General features: G+C 39.9%; 1 protein-coding gene across 3 annotated transcripts in view; it reads right to left on the reverse strand.

The window, feature by feature from the left end:
* Positions 1-4,269: 4,269 nt before the first annotated feature.
* Positions 4,270-16,612, reverse strand: part of larp4b (La ribonucleoprotein 4B) — a 39,894-nt gene continuing 27,551 nt past the window's right edge. For 2 of the 3 annotated variants that reach the window (XM_067529348.1, XM_067529347.1), the window contains exons 13-18: positions 15,983-16,246; positions 15,527-15,572; positions 15,106-15,273; positions 14,219-14,409; positions 12,986-13,097; positions 4,270-11,732 (exon numbers count right to left, since the gene is read on the reverse strand). In XM_067529348.1, the coding sequence (XP_067385449.1) occupies positions 11,400-11,732; positions 12,986-13,097; positions 14,219-14,409; positions 15,106-15,273; positions 15,527-15,572; positions 15,983-16,246 (1,114 nt within the window). In that variant the 3' untranslated portion in view covers positions 4,270-11,399. The remainder of the gene's footprint in view (positions 11,733-12,985; positions 13,098-14,218; positions 14,410-15,105; positions 15,274-15,526; positions 15,573-15,982; positions 16,247-16,612) is intronic. The other variant, XM_067529349.1, reaches the window with a different exon arrangement.

The following is a 16,612-nucleotide window of genomic DNA, read 5'->3' on the forward strand; positions in this document are numbered from 1 at the left end:
CTCATTCTGGTGACTGTTGATGTTGTTTTGTAGCTGAATTTATCAAGATAACTGATCTTAAATCAGAAACTCTTCTGTAAACACAGTCAAAAAGCAGATCTAATCAGTAATGAAAATATGACATTAAAGCTGTGTTTATTCATGGTTTGGAAACATAAAAAAACCCCAAACAGATAACTAAAGCGTGCCTAAAAGTTACAAACCATCCAAACTGCAGCTGACAAGCATCCTCAGCCAGATTCACATTCTAATCAGTTCATCCGTTAGTGGAGGTTTGTGCCAAATGTAATGAAATGCACTCGAATAGTTTGTGAAATGCTCCAGGGTCACAGTGACTTTGACCTCTGACCAGCAAAATGTACTCGCTCAATCCTCGAGTCCAGGTGGAAGTTTAAATGTGAATAAAAGAAGCTTGTGAACAGCAACAGATTCATTGCAATTCCTAAAACAATATAACCAAACAGACTTTCAGAAAAGGTGGGCTCTGAAATTTTTAATATTGAAAACACAAACCTACATGCTCATGGGATGGAGGAGATTCCGTCAGCTCAGTTGGTCGTCAGTGATCTCTCCAGATTGAAAACTCGCTGCGTGAGACTCTCTGACACGTTCTCGTTCTTCACTCAGGTCACTCGCGGTGAAGCTACGGAGAAATATCATCAGAATCTGAAGCTTTTACTTTGCAGCGCTTTGTTCAACATTCAGCCTCCACTTTGCTATTGTGGTTTGTTCTCACCACCATTAGAATCATTTACAGCTTTTAAGTAGTTAATTCCTTTTAGTTTAAATTCTGCAAATCAGCAAAGGTGTTAGATGCATTGGAGTGAAAAGCACAATATTCCTGCACAATGGTTGTCAGCACATAATCACGTCAGCAATAAACCAATTGTATTGTGTGGTTTTCACCCACAATAAACACACAAAAAATGAAATCTAGACTAAGGAAAACAAACTGCAGTGTGAACACGCTGCCATCTTGTGGCTCGTCACTCTCATCAGCAACAGGTGACCAGAGGTTTCACAGATAACTGCAGTTTAATTAAAACTATGCAGTATTTACATAGTAAATGTGAGTTATTAAAAATATAAATATACCTTACAAAACAGCAGAAGAACTGTGTTTATATTCTACACCTGTGACTAAAACTCAGCTTTATCAGCTATATTACTCAAAACTGGGCACTGTCATATTGAAACAGGGGGAAAAAGTAATAATGAAATATTAACAAGTAACATAAACAGTAACATGAAATATTTATATTTTATTTTTAAAGGGTGACTTTACCAATTTTTCTTTAATTTACGACGTTGTTTATCATTCACACACACGCTGATCCTCACCAGACCTACTTGGGGTTCAGTGTCTTACCCAAGGACACTTCGAGACATAGCAGGAAGGTCTGTGGAAGCCTGCCTTACCGACCGAGCTACAGCTGCCCATAAAACGATCCTATGATGTCGTCTGGAGGCAATGAGACGACATAATCTGAAGTGAAGGTTCCTTTCAAGTGACGTCAACTGGAGGCATTTATCGGCTAGAAGTAGAGAGATATTTTGATATAGGGAAGTTTAATGCCATATATGGACATGTACCACCCAAAATGGAACCAAAAGAAGAAAGTTCAAAATCAGTTTAGGCGTCTTTTAATGTCAAAGAACAAAGCAATACTTAATTTATAAATCAGTGAGGGTCCTGATAAACCAACAGCTGAAACCCCCAGGTGACTTTGCAGAACATTTCCTTTTGACTTTTTTAGAGTGAAACAGAGGATGGTGGGGTCTCAGGTGATCTGCATCTCATTTGAGCTGTAGAGGAAAGTGCCAGCTTCCAGTTTAATCCCCCAGTTGAAGCTTTTGATCCTCAGACACATTCAGAGGATTCAACAGTGCAGCTTTAAACGGAAAGTCAGGGGTTTGCGTGGATTAGTTTGGGTATTGATACCTTTAAACAAATAAATAAATAAAAAACGGAGGAAAAAGTCTTATTCAAACACAATGTGAACAGTAAAAACAAATCCTGCAACCTCCATAAACATTGTCATTAGGGGGATTTTAAGGTAGGAAGCACAAATGCAAACGTGTTTTTGTGCAGTGCAGACTACATTTTCTACCATCTGAATTTTTGTGCACATTTCTACATTGTTTGCACAAAGTCACTCAAGAACAAAATCCGTTTTGCACGTACAAATCTTTACTTACACATTTGTGGAGTTTAGTGCAAAGGTTTACAACTCAAACTCCACAGATGAGGCTGTAGTTGCCATATTTCTGTACCAATTTCGAACCAGGAAAACGTGTGCACGATGTTTCCTGAAAATTGGGCTCAATTGTGCATTCGATCATTATAAATATCCACATTTAGATTTTCCAACAATCTTTCAACTTCCCCGCCATCATCAGCAGTTTGTCCCGAGCGTCAGGATGCTAAACTTAGATGGTGGACATTTAATTACAGAAACTCAGAGTCAGATAACATTTTCCATTGCAAAAGTTCTTACGCATGCATGAGTACACAGATACTGAATTTGGGGACTTTTAAAATACCGTCCTGTGCATAGGTCATATTCACAAAGATACTTTATAAAGGCCACAGTTTATCAGTCAACATTGTGTTAAAAAAACAAAACCTCAAATCAATATTTGTTTTGAGCTCTTTTTAAAACAATTCTCTAGGATTTACTTAAGTGCAGCTTTAAGGTATTTGGCACAAAAAGAACACAACAATCTCAAGCATCTGAAAACTTGACACAGTTGTTCGGTCTCATCGTGCAGCTCCAGACTGACTTGGTAATGTTGGAGTCGGAGCTCCGTGGGGACACCTGCCGCAGGACTCGTGTCCATCTCTGAATGTTAGTCTTTCAACCAAAGGGTCTTTCCCTTGGGACCAGGAGCCTTTTGTGGAACTTAGGTCAGATACCTGAAGTTCCACCAGGGGAACCAGAGTCTAGGTTCAGGAACCATCAGGGTGGGGCCTGTAGTTGGATCAGATCCAGATTTTCTTAAAAACTGAGGGGAGCATGGGTTAACTCGTCTTCCCATGGCTCTGCTGCTGAAAGGAAATGTAGCCCAGGGAAATTTCCTGTGAAAAAAAAAAACCTTTGGAAAATCTCCAGGTGGAAATGCACCTTATGTTTGAGCTCATCATCACCATGCAGCAGAACCACTTTAGGACCAGACTGAGTGATGGATGACCATCTAAGGCCATTTTCATCCATTAGTCCAGTTGAATTGAAAACTGGCTCATTGTCCCACTTTGTACAGTTTGTTTGCACAGGTCTGAACAAAGCATTCACACTAGGAAGTGGACAAAACGAGTACTGGATGGAGTCTTTGAATACTCCAAAGTGCACCGGGCCTCTGCTTCAGAGTTCTGCCTAGATAATCAGCCCATTTAACTGTACAGAACATGACCTACTTCATGTGTTTACTTTCATCTTCCTGTTCCGGATCTATTCAACCAACGAGCACACAAGACAATTCTTAGCTGACTTCTTGTGATGCATTTTGGTTCACTTGGGTTATTCATTCTAGAAAAGGAAAAGGAAAACAAAAAAGGGACACGGGCCAAGTTTACAAACCGTTCCGATTTGGACCAGAGCAAACAAACTAGAGGTTTTAAAATGATCTAAGCATCTACAGTCAGAGTTGCTGCTCTGAGCCAAAAGCCAAACAGCCAGCAGCCAACTTCCAGTCAGTTCCCAGCTGAATAGAAAGAAGTGTCCAGTAGAGGCACATTCAAACATCTTTCATTCCTTTTGTGTCCAACATCACAAATACTTTTTTGTATTTTTTTTTCCCCCTAGAAAAGTTTCAAAAAGTACCTTAATGTGCAGAGGTGCTGTTAAAGCCTCCCATGAAATCAGAGGTAATTGCTTCCACAAAAAGGTTTTAAATGATGTTCTTCCTTTTAACCAATTCCAACCAATTTTAATTCAAAAATGATTAAAATCTAAGGGAGTCCATGGAGAGGAAAAGCTAGGTAGAGTGAATTCACCTTGAATCTCCTGCTAGCACCAGCTCAAGCAGCATACTGTAGTTTTAAGCACGACCCTGTACATTTTGAATTTTAACCTTGAACTCTCGAAGAAATGACAACAGAAAAACGGAAAAGGAGATTCAAAGAGAACATTTGAAACATGTTTTATTTCCACTGTTGTATATTGTGTGTGTAGTTTTGTATTAATTTAAATTATAAATAAACTTAAGGGTCAAGAGTCAAAGACACCTTTTCACAGCGCTGATAAAAAGGAAAAAAATGAGTGGCTCCTCAACAGTGCCTAAATCTTTATTTTTCAGTAAGCTACATTTTTTTCTCCAAATTAGACAGTTTACATCATGACACGAGTAACTTAAATTATAGCTGACATGTACGCTTGATTCCAGTCTCAGTGGAAGAATACACCCCCCCCCCCCCCCCGCCCAAAAAAAAAGAAAAAAGAAAAGAACAAATGAGACAAAAGCCCTCTCAAACACAAGCTCCATTCCACATTTGTTAAAGGTCTCGTTAGGCAAAATTATCTGTCCGAACCCCAACGTGGTGGAGTTGTCGATTGTCCACAGCTGTAAGCGTAGCATGGTAAGAGTGTTAATGAGTTAAACCACAGTGAGCTGATAAAGAGATTAAGTCTTGTTCCAGTCAGTTGGTGTGCATTCATTATATCTAGGAGAAATAAAAACATACGGGCGTCCATTTTTACGACAAGATGCAAACGAACAATGGCACTGTCAAAACGGGCGAACAGGGGAGGGGGAGACAGAGCTGAGGGGACAGACAGGCTGATATTAAGTGCGACGCTCCATGTAGAAGTCCATGAGGAAAGGGAGCTCCTTGAAAATGCCAGCTAGATGGCAGAGGCCTGCAGAACTCGCACAATCTCAAAGGCCAAAATGAGACCTCCCCTCGAAACCAGGTACCATTCAGTCCATGTTACCACACTTCAGAAGGGAGTCACCTTTAGCCTCCATCTGGACGTCCTGGTAGAAGATTTAGTTTTTTATTCCACACATGCACACATTCACAGTTCACAGATGCCCAGTTTGTAATCAGCGTTTCAAAGTTCGAGGTCAAATGTGGCTTAATTTCGGAAGGGATCAACCGCAAGCTGCAACACACACACGCACACACACACGCAAAAATGCTCCTACAGTAAAAAGGATGTCGCATTTCAGATTCCTCCATACGGGAAAAACCTTTGATGGACTTTCAGTAAAAGAAAATCAAATCTCAAGGTAAAAAAACTAAACAGTAAAGCCAGAGATGGTTAGCGCTCAGCTATGTACAGGTTAAACTGCCCTGTCAAGACAAAGACAACAGCTGTTTAATGGCACAGTTATTGGTTGTTTTTTTTTTGCCACAACACAACGCAGTCCACAGGTGATCAAACTGTTTAACAGACATCTCAATTTGTTACTGTACTGTATGTGCCAGAAGTGTTGCCCTGAAACATGTGTCAAAAAAACTGATTCCAGTTGAGCCTCTGCTTCTGTCCCTAACTCCCCCATCCCCACCCCCCAAAAAAACAAACAAACAAACAAAAAAAAAAACTTTTTTACATTTATTTCTCAGGAGAGGAAGTAATGAAAGGTGACAAACGAACAACAAACCTCAAACAGATAAATCAGAAAAGGTACTAAAAGTTTTAGCCGTTTTTTTTTTTTTTTAAAGCTGATTTGATGTTGTCTGGTACTTGCGGTGACACTCAGGTGGTGAACTTTAAGCTCAACCTTAAGGTGGGGGGGGCCTCTTCATGACATTAAATGACAGCCACTGTTATGACAAATGTCCATACGTCATTCCCTGCGGGGGGCTACAAGTCGTTTCCCACCTTGAGTGTTGTGTGCTGTACAAGCAGAAATGTGCTTGGTGTGTGCTTTAACGTGCTCCACTGTGATGCTGTCCACGGGCATCTCACACATCTGATTGCCTTGAAGCACAGCATATTAGAAAACACAACACAAAACTGGGACGTGTCCATCAGCCATCGCTCTTATTAGCCGGCAACAGGCAGCACATGACAGAGGATTAGTTAAGACTGTTGGTGCGTTGCAGTAATTTAAAAGCCGAAGCTCCTGCCGCTTTGAAGTTTGTCTTCCGCTAACTTTTGGCTTTTGGTACTTTCATTTTTCCGGGTTTATTTATTTATTTTTTTTATTCTGAAAACGATATGTCTGAGAACATTGTAAAGCTGCCCCAAAACTTACAGAGCAGAGTATAATTACACTTGATCCACAATATTAAAACCAAAACAGAACCAAATAAACGCAGAGTGTCAACACTGACCGTCATCAATCCAGCTAAACTTAATCTCAGACACAAGATTTACAAGCACTGACTAACTGCATGTAGTCGGAGTTGTAGCCAAAGATACATCAGCAAACCTGCAAAAATACGCCTGGAAATCAAACCTAAAAACTTCAGGAAGTGTGTTTGTAGCATTATGACATACTAAGAATCGAATGGAGGCGTTTCTTTGAACTTTGGAATAAGCAAAGTGCCTGTTTTCAGTCTTTATGCTAAGCTAGGTTAGTCACATCCAGGCCCCAGCACTTATCTTACACTTAACACACAGACGGGATTATTTTCAAACCTCTCACCTCTATTTCAGAAACAGGCCTATTTGTCAAGATCTCCAATTACTCCTATGACTACAAAACAATCACATTTTAATATCAAGGCCAAGAGCGAACACCAACTGATCCTCAAAGTTAGAAAATCACAAGCTGTCAGCCTCTCAGAAAAAACAGGCAGCACTTCAGCTTCCTCTACTGATTTTAAATATTGTCTGACAAACGATATCGTCTAGTCCTGTTGCCCAATACAATGTGGACAAAATGCAGTTTGATTATATAAACTGTAGAGTTGCATATGCATGGACACGTCATAAAAACAATGATATATATTGAAGCTGAACTTTAGTGTCTACATGGCTGCACCTTTACATTAGTACAATTCTGTTGGAAAACAACACCGTTTATGCCTTTTACTGCGGCTTTATGAATATTATTTTAACAGCAGTACATAATGACGGCAACAATAACTAATTAGTGGCCAGCGCTGTTGCACAAAAAAAAGTAAAAATCTGACATGTAGTGCTTCATCTTGTTAAGTAGCTTCAGTTGTCAGACTTTCCTAGATACATGTGCTCAAAATAAGCAAAGTAATTTTCATATGAAAAGGTAAAAGAAGCCAGTGCTTTGAAGAGGATGTTGGTGGACACACAGCTTTGTCATTAATAACATGCTTGTCAGTACCACAGGCTCTTTTCAAATTGTACACAGTGAGGAGGGATGAGGAGGGGGTGGGGGGGGTGATGTGGCATGCACACCTGTATACTCAGGTGCAACCAAATGCACTGGTATGAAAAATGGAATGAAAGACAAACAAAATACAAAACATTTACAATCAGACAATCTGCCCACGTTGCAAAGTGGAGCAGCTTCAAATGCTGCACACTCGAACTAAATAATAAAAAAAAAAAAAGATAAAAAAAATGAAAAGTTGAAGAAAAATATTTCCAAAAAGCACAACATTACGTTTTTTTATCCTACATCCAGCTCGATAGCAACATTAATAGTTCAACAATATATTTTTATAATCATTTTAAGGTACCTCTTATATTTTTCTGAATATTTACAACTGTACAAGCAAAGCACACACTTCAAAGTGCACATATTTAATACAGTATTGACTAGTTTTGCATTTACAAAGTTTATACCCTTCCACCCCCCCCCAAAAAAAGACAACCTCAAACTATTAAACAAAAAGAACAATCAAAATTATTCTTTCATACATTTTAGAAAACCAAAAAGGAAAAAATAAAAAGAATGCTGCTAGATTTGTATTCTCTCTCAGTAAGACTTGTGACATCTGGTGCAACTAAATATTTTCAACATGTCACACTTTAACATTTTGGGGATTTTTTTTTTTGGAAAAGAAATAAACTCTATTCTCATCTTGTATAAAAGTTAAGGCAAAGTCATTTTTCAAGTTTAAATAAAATTCAAGTTTCTCAAACACTGGATGGAAATTTTTTTTTTTTTTTTTTTTTACATTTTGAGAATATATAGAGACTTTGATGCATCTCTATTTTCTTCTTCTCTCTAAAAAGAAAACTCAACATTTCTCATGGAATAAACAGCATTGGTTTATAAATACATGGATATGGTGCATTTTCATCTCTTACCATTTCCACTAACCAGGAAGAAAAAAAAAAAACAAACAAAGAAAATAACCCATCCAAGTGCATCTTAGTCCTTCAAAACAAACAAAAATTTTTCAAAAAATATATTCTTAGCAAACTCAAGATTTAGCATCCAATTCAAAAGCAGCGATGACCAGGAGTACAGGCTTTTTATGAACGGCTCCTGTTTTCTCTTAGTGGGATTACCCAGAATGATTTTTGTTGCAGGAAGACTTTGGCAAGATCCATGTCGTGTAGGTTTGTGTTTTCCCCCAAACAGATGTGTCGAGTACAGTGGTTTACGTTTTTGTTAGGGGTGTGTTGCATCTGAGGTGGAAATTTTTAAAGATTGACCTGTGCACACAATGGATGAGCAGGGAGGGAATCTCACCTTCAGTTTGTTACTTCCCCAAAATCCAACTTGTCAAACACTGTAATTACAGGAGACTCAGAATTTTTTTCCGAGTCATTTCAAAGCTTGTATATGAATTCTCTTATTTAGCCAGCTGATTATATTTTTAGAATGCAGTAAGACATCCTTTGTTGGTTATCTGCCAAAGTGAATGCTACAGGAGACAGATGCACCAAACAACGCTTACATTTTGTAGAAATCCGACCAAGTTCCACAAGCTGCCTGCCTGAACCTGCCTTCTTGCTACTTTTCTGTCAAAAATGTCCACGCCCGACTCAAACTTCAGTCTGGTTGCTAACATTCGTGTCCCCATGTGTGTTCTCTAATCCCAAGGACAGTAAAACATTTTACTCTGTGCTTTGACTACGAGAGGTTGAATTTACCCCAGAAATTTCAAGTGGAGTAGCAAGAAGGGTTGTGTGCTTTGGCCAATCCTTTCCAATTTCATTCTGTTCGGAACTCAGGACAAATTCTGCAAAAAAGTAGAACTAGGTGAATGTAGAGGAAGGATGCTGACAGAAACGCAAACAAAAGACAACCGTAGTGGTGAAGACTGACACCACGGAAAAAGAAGGAGCTGATCAACAAACACCAAGGGTAGATGTTCATGACAGTTTTAGAATTCCCTGATTGCATTCCTGCTGTAAACATACCTACTGCTGTCTGCATGTTAACTGCTTGTTGAATGTTTGAACTTTTAAAGGATGTTCGGTTCCTCACTGTTCTCCTGAAGCCCAGTGTGACTCCTGACAAAAAAAAAAAAACAACTCACAATCCAACATCATAAACTACCTGCCATAAAAAAACCCAGCCATCGTTTTCATTCACTGGTTACGTTTCGGTCAAAATATTTTTCGTCTATTCAACCATCTCACTTCCTACAGTTGTCCGTTTTACAAGCTCTTTCAGTGAAAGCGTCCACCAATACAGTGTCAGAGGCCAAAATCTAAACCGCTGCATGTCTACACAAGCACCAACTCCTTCCGCAAAAATCAAAATGATAAATAACGAGGTGTCCAAAATATAACTGGACAACTTTGTAAAGTCATGAGATGCAGCACAAAACATCAGTCCTTCACCAAAAGGCAGCGAAACAAAATGCTTCAGCGATTGTGTCTACAGAGATGGCGTTGCAAGCTCCTTAATTTATTTGCTCCTGGAAAACTGAATTTGCATCATGTTTTATTCCTCTTTTCAGGATCAGTTCCCTTTTTTGCTTTTAATATATCTGCCCACAGGTCTGAGAAAACGCCAAACAGTGTACGCAAAAGTCTGCAGATTTGAGTCAAGTATTTCTACATACAGTATTAGAGGAGGTTCCAGGACTTGATGTCTAGCACCATATGTAGGAGAAAGAACTAGAAACCTGTCACCTCCCTGTATCACAACTCGAAGCTAAACTCGGAACTCATGGCATTTTTGGTGCATTTCAGCCAGGAAACAGTCTTGTCCCCTGTCCTGCTGTCTCTGCAGATACTCACATAATCAAGTAGGCCTCCTCCTCCTTACAGGTGGCAAACTGACACTGGCTTTATGGAGCATGAGAATCGCAATTAGTGTTAATTTCCTTCTCCAGAGTGAAGTGAACTCTCAGAAAAGAAGCAGCTATTTTATCACCACAATTGGATTTTAAATTTGTCAGTGTGAAACCTTTGACAGCATGCGCCTGCTCATGTTTTACTCCACGGGATTTCATGAAAAGGAAAGTGTTGCCGCTGTGAAGGTGTGATCTGCCTAACCAAAAAATGCAATGCCAAGAAAACTACTTCTCCTAGTCCAATTACTTCCACACACACACACACACACACACACACTAAATGGAAGGAGCACTTCAACACCTCAACTTACAGACCGTTTCCAAAGAGCCTTTACATTTTGGCCAACAACAGTTGTTCTGATTCTTAATTTGTCACAAGCAAAGTTTGGGTTGCACATATCCACTTGCCCCTTATGTCGGACCCCCCCCAAAAAAACGACACTGATCACACAGCGACTGTTAGACACAAGCTGTATAACACAAATGGGTAGTTAGCAGTTTCAGCCCACAGTACAAACAGCCACACAGCAGAAGCACAAAATGATCAGGGGAAGAGAACGCTGACGAAATGACCAGTGACGATTACCAGGAGAAACTGTACCAACAACAGCCTGCAAACAAAGCGAAACGTTTGAAACAAACTACAGGACACAAGTCTAATGTTATATATATGACGTAAACCTTGTAGTCCTGTTGTGATTTCGATGTTAAGTTGCATATGTTTATGAATATGTAATAAAAACACATTTGCTAATTAGGACCCATAATAGTTGCAACAAGCAAACAACTGTCTCGCACTTTGAGAGACAGACAAGGTGTTGCCCGTTGATCTTTCTCTTTCCCATTATCAACTGGGGCTGACTAACAGTGCCCTGCTGCTCCGCACACACAGGACTTGCCCAAAAGGCCGTATAGGACAGAATGAAGGAATTTCAGTGTTGTCTGTGCCAATATTACAGGCTGACGCAACTACATATTTGCAAACAGAGAAAAGGGGAAATAAAAATGAAATTAAAAAAAACAAAACAAAACAAAAAAAAAAAGAGCAAATAAATAGAATAAAAAGAACAAAACGGTGCTCTACATGCACAGTAAAGTGCTTTTTGTCTGCAAGCCCTGATCCAGAAAAGAAGGCGTCCTCTATGTTTGTAGTTGGGGATTCTGGGATGTAAGTATTGAGTAGCCCTGACTTACATTTCCTTTTTTTAAACACATCTGTGGAGCGCAGTGGGGAGGGTTGGAGGACTTGAAGTGGGACAGGCGGGCCTCCCTACTGCGGGGACTTGGGTGGGGTGTGGTGGGGATCTTTATTGAGGGTTTTCCCTGGGTGTGGGGGTGGGGAGGCCCATCGCCCACCCGGCCTTCGGGCCTCCCTTGGAGGCCTCCCCGAGGTGCTGGCTGCCGAGCTGGGTTTGGAGGAGAGAAGGTACGTCTCTCTGGCCTTGGACTCCCCTGGTTGGGTGGAGGCATCGGGGCACTTTCTCTCATCGCCTGTAGAGGCAGCGCAGGCTGGCTTGGCTTCCTTTGGAGTCAGTGGTTGCTGTAATGTCGGGGCATCCTTCACTCGCTGGCAGATCTCAGCGTAGGAGGGCTTTCTCAGTTCCTGGCAGAAAAAAACCTGCAGTCAAACAATCTGTGTAAAATCTGTACTTGCACAGTGGCACTTGATGTAGATCCAACAGTACAGATATTTCTACAAGTTTAATTTTAAAGACTCAAAATTATGCATAATTTCGGTTTAATATTTCAAGCTTGGGCTCTTTGAAAATAGTTTTGGATGATTCACAGTTCCAATAACTGCTTATATTTCTTATAATGGGCCATTATGCAGTACTATCTTTTATGCAGTGTATTTGTTCATATTCCGTTAACAGGCTCACAGCGTCGAGGGAAATATATACTGTGACACTATTAGCTTTGAAAGATATCCACTTGATTGAATAAACTCAGGCTGCTTAAGCTTCACATTACCTTTAGAAAAACATATCCGAACACTTTTTGCACAGGACTGTGGATTTTGGGACCAGAATGAACAGGAGGAATGGTTACATTAAGTAAGACTTCTTTCAATATTCATTCAGACAACTAACTGTTGCCTTACATAACATAACAAAAGCATAACAGTATAATGCCAAAACAAATGGGTGAAAATATTTGCATCCTCTTTGTTTGAAATGAAATTTCAATCACATTCATCTAGTACAATTGTTTCATCAGAAATTAAGAGGTCATGTTTATATCATTTTTAAATAATTTATCACACGGGATCCAAAATTTTCATTATTTTACTATAACTTTTTTTAATGTACACTACTGGATCAGGTTTCTTACTACTGGTGATGAAGTACTGGCTGATGGTGCATTGTTATTCGGCTTGTTTTGCCCGATCTTAAAAGCCTTGTGGGTATTTCTGTTCGCACCTAAAGAGGTTTGTAGTCTGCAAGCTTTAGTGTTTTACTGCAATGCTAAAAACCACAGCTGGGGGTGGGGGTGAGAATTACACCAGAATTGAAGAATAGAACGTATTTATGACAAAGCAGCCTCTTAAAAAAATGCACCATTTCCCTCAGCAATGCTATATTCAACTATTGTTGAGACTTTAAAATTCTTAATAGTCTTTACTAGTAGATATTTTCAGAGGTGACATTTAAAACACTTTTTGTTCATGGGTGGTGACAAATGGACTTATCTAATCAAAATTAATGTGACTAATTAAGAAACTAATTTACTAGAAATTTGATTATGCTAAGATTGATTTGACTGTGATTAAGATGTCTGAGAGGGGGGTAAGCATTTAAAAGGACTTGCTGATAAAAGGAATAAAGCAAGGAAAAAAAACCAAAAATCAATACTGACTGTGGCAGCACCGTTGACTTGCACTGATTTGCTTGCAGTGGACAGAGTGCCAGGAACTCTCTCCACAGACATCTGCACCTCCTTTGGCCTTACCTCCGTCACTTTTACCTCCCTGAAATAAACATAAAACGGGAGGTGGTGGAGAAATCTAACATAAAGGAAATGTGTTTGTCACAGCAGTACTTTGTGTGAAAAGCTCCAAACTTGGGAAACACAAATAATGTAAAGGAGCCTAAAAAAGTATCTATCAGGTTAACATAAACACTGAAAAAGCAGGAATTAAAGGTACAGTAGTCACAGTGTGTAGATCCAGATAATAAATGTGGTATTTAGATGTTTCAATGCACCTGCAATAGTGCCCATCTTTATTCCACAGGTCTGCTAATTTGCACCGAAGAGAAAAGCTGTTTTACCCAAACCTGCTGCATAGATACTAATGATTACAAATCAGCAGTGGAGTTGCTTTCTCTGCTGCATTATGATAACAAAGGAACACAGGGAAGGAGCAGCTGCAAACTTACTGTAAAATATCAAACCGCAAAAGCAGCTGTAAAAGAAAAAGATATTGGAAAAGAAGGTAGAGCAGCATTTATGCCTTGGTCTTGTCTCTGCTAAATGCTAGCAATGTCACAAACAACGTGTGAACTAGATATGGGCAGGGCATCCTCTCCAAGAGCCACCCTGCATTTCTCAGCAAATCTAAGAGCATGTGACACAAATATAGACCTTGAGTTTCTACCGCAGTCTAGTGTGATCAACACTTTGGCTGCCTGAAGCCACAAACGAGAGGTGTGTTTGAATTTTATTACTGAACTATAACTGTTCTGTTCTTTAACCTAAGGCCTACAGGTAAAGAAGGAAGCTTGATGTGCAAACTGTGATGCTTCTGCTAATACACTGCAAGAGCCTGCTGAATAATGTAGTATAACAGCGCTGAGGCAGCATTTTCCATAGTTTGATGTAAGTAATAGTACAGACACACCAGTGATATTTTATAGTGTTTGTATTTTTATAGTATTTATAAAGTAGCTCAAGAGCTCTTTTAAAGTTGAGTGTCAACTTAAAGGTCAACTCTGAGTTGGAAAATTGTAAGTCACAGGTGTGTCCTCATCTTTCAGTGCAGATTTAATTTCAAAAAGTCCTGTGATGCAATATCAAACTGTATACTTGTAATGTTTTTAGAGTCAAATGCTAACGCTAAAATAAAAAGCAATAAATCAGTGTGGTGCTTACACTGCTGGCAGGGAGGGAGCAGGACTGTGTGCCGGGCCAGTGACTGGGGTCAGTGTGGAGGCGGAGGCTGGTGTTTGCGTGGTTTGCGAGGGATGGAAGCTTGTAGGCATTGGGGAGTTGGAGGACCGAAGAGGCTCTTTGGGACCCGCCGGGGAGAGTGCTCCTCCAGTGCTGGACTCAACACTTACATTCTGAAGGGATAACATGCACAGGAACACAAAGTGAAGTATTAAAATGAGTTGTTTCCAATTATCATAAAACATTTCCATAAACATGAAGAGATCAGAGATTTCAGCCAAACAGACAGGCACAAATGATTTATGTGGTGAATGCCGATATGCAGAATTGTGTTGTATGGGCAAATTACACGTTTGACTTTCAAAGTAAAAAAGTTCACCAAAACACTTGCACCAAACAGATCAATTCATACAGATTTAATCAACTTAAAAACTGAATGAGGTTTACCAGTAAAGTTTGGTATAAACTTTAACTTCAATATCTTATTAATGTATTTCAACACATAAGCAGCTTGTGCTGTGATAATTCTATATTCTTCTATTAACATTAGATGAAGCCAAGTTGCTTCTAATTTTACATAAAATAATGTACCATTATAATAATCTACCAACATGATTACCATTACAAGCTTCGTTCAGGAATTCTGATGTGACAGAAATTTCAATTTAAAAAAAAAAATCCTTGGAGCCTCACACTGATGAGCATTGAAGGTTCCAGAGCAGATGTAACATATTACAAGGCACAACGTTTAACTACGGTTTGGGATTTCCCAGTCAGTCAGTCATGCAACATCCCGTATAGAAATCGCAGAGGAAAAAACAGACTGCAGATGTTGGTATATAAGCTTGGTGCACGTTATCGCTCCTTACCCGTTCCTTGGCGGCTCCAACAACTATGCTGCTAGCCAGCCGGTTGTCAAACACGTCATCTGTCTTGAGCTGGCCAGCTGCTCCAGGCAGGGGAGGGAAGCTAGACAGACCCAGCTCAAAGCTTGGAGACGGGGGCTTGGGAGGAGGAGGCGACTGAGGTGTCACTCTCTGAATGGTGCCAACAAACACAGACTCAGCAAAACAAAAAACTCTAGTGATGAGAACTTTTGGACTCAGCATGACCATAAGAGTTATGAAAATGACACTGCTGCACATAATTACATGTTGGTAAACATTTAATTCTAATTTTATTCTTTTATATCAGTCTGAGTAAAACTCAAAACCAAACTGATAGCGGTTACATCATTTTAAGAGAGAAATACAGCTACATTCATATGCAGAGAAAGAAAATACTACTTACTGTAAACTTTTCCTCCCTCTTTTTCCTAGAAGCAGAAACATTTTTCCTTTAAGAAAGAGAACATCTCAATTTACCAACATACAGTCTACACTTGTCCTACACCGCAGTCATAATCCAGGATATGTCTTATTCCTATTCATCAGTCACATTCAACTTGGATTTACATTTGCACAAGTTGCTCAATGAACAGGTGCCACTAACACTTAGGAAAGTGAATCCCATGATCTACAGCTGCACAATCCTGTATGTTCATTTGTTTATGAATGTAGAAATTAAGCAAATTCTTTAGATCAGTGTAAGTATGTTTTACCAGTTTGAAGGACTTATGCTTGTAAAGAACATTAACAGGAGGTACTTCAAGACAAAAACTAATAACTAAAAACTGGGATGACAAAATGTGCGTAATAAACGCATTTAACATTTCCTTGACAGTACTGGATGTGAGCTGACCCGTACCTTCCTCGACCGATACCCAGGGAGTAGTCTGTGGTCGAGGGCTCTGTTACTCTCCCTGTGCCCACAGTGTCCCTGCGGGGGAAGGCAGCGGTGGAGGGTAACCTGGTTCTGGGCTGGCTATTCGGGAGTCGGGCCGGTGGGCTGCTGCGTACGCCGTTCAACCGCTCGCTTGGGAAACTGGAAAAAAGGCCGGGGTTGTCCAAAAGCCCAGCGCTACGGTCGGTTGTTGGGACACTCGGCCTCAAATGAGTTTTATTGTGATTCCTACAGGGAAACAAGAATACTGCAGATGCCAAAGGTTTTCGACACAGTGGACAGAAAAAAATTAATATACCTGGCAGGACAGTTGCTGCAGGTTTAAGGTCAGATTTAAGACTTTAAGATCTCGTCGGTTGCAATTTAAGTCCCAATTCTTAGCCACTTGGGGAAAAAAGCCTACAATGAGCTTCGCTAACAAGAAAAGAATAAGTCACCTATGCAGCAGTGACAAGAACAACTCAAAGAGAACCATGATGTGACACATGACACATTTCATGCGAGCATCCCTTTACCCCAGCACTAGATCTACACATTGTTTTGTAAATACAGTAGGTATGTGACGTTTATCTAATCTGAATAGATTATGAAAAT

This window comes from Channa argus, chromosome 14 (genome assembly GCF_033026475.1).
Source record: "Channa argus isolate prfri chromosome 14, Channa argus male v1.0, whole genome shotgun sequence".
NCBI classification, from domain to species: domain Eukaryota; kingdom Metazoa; phylum Chordata; class Actinopteri; order Anabantiformes; family Channidae; genus Channa; species Channa argus.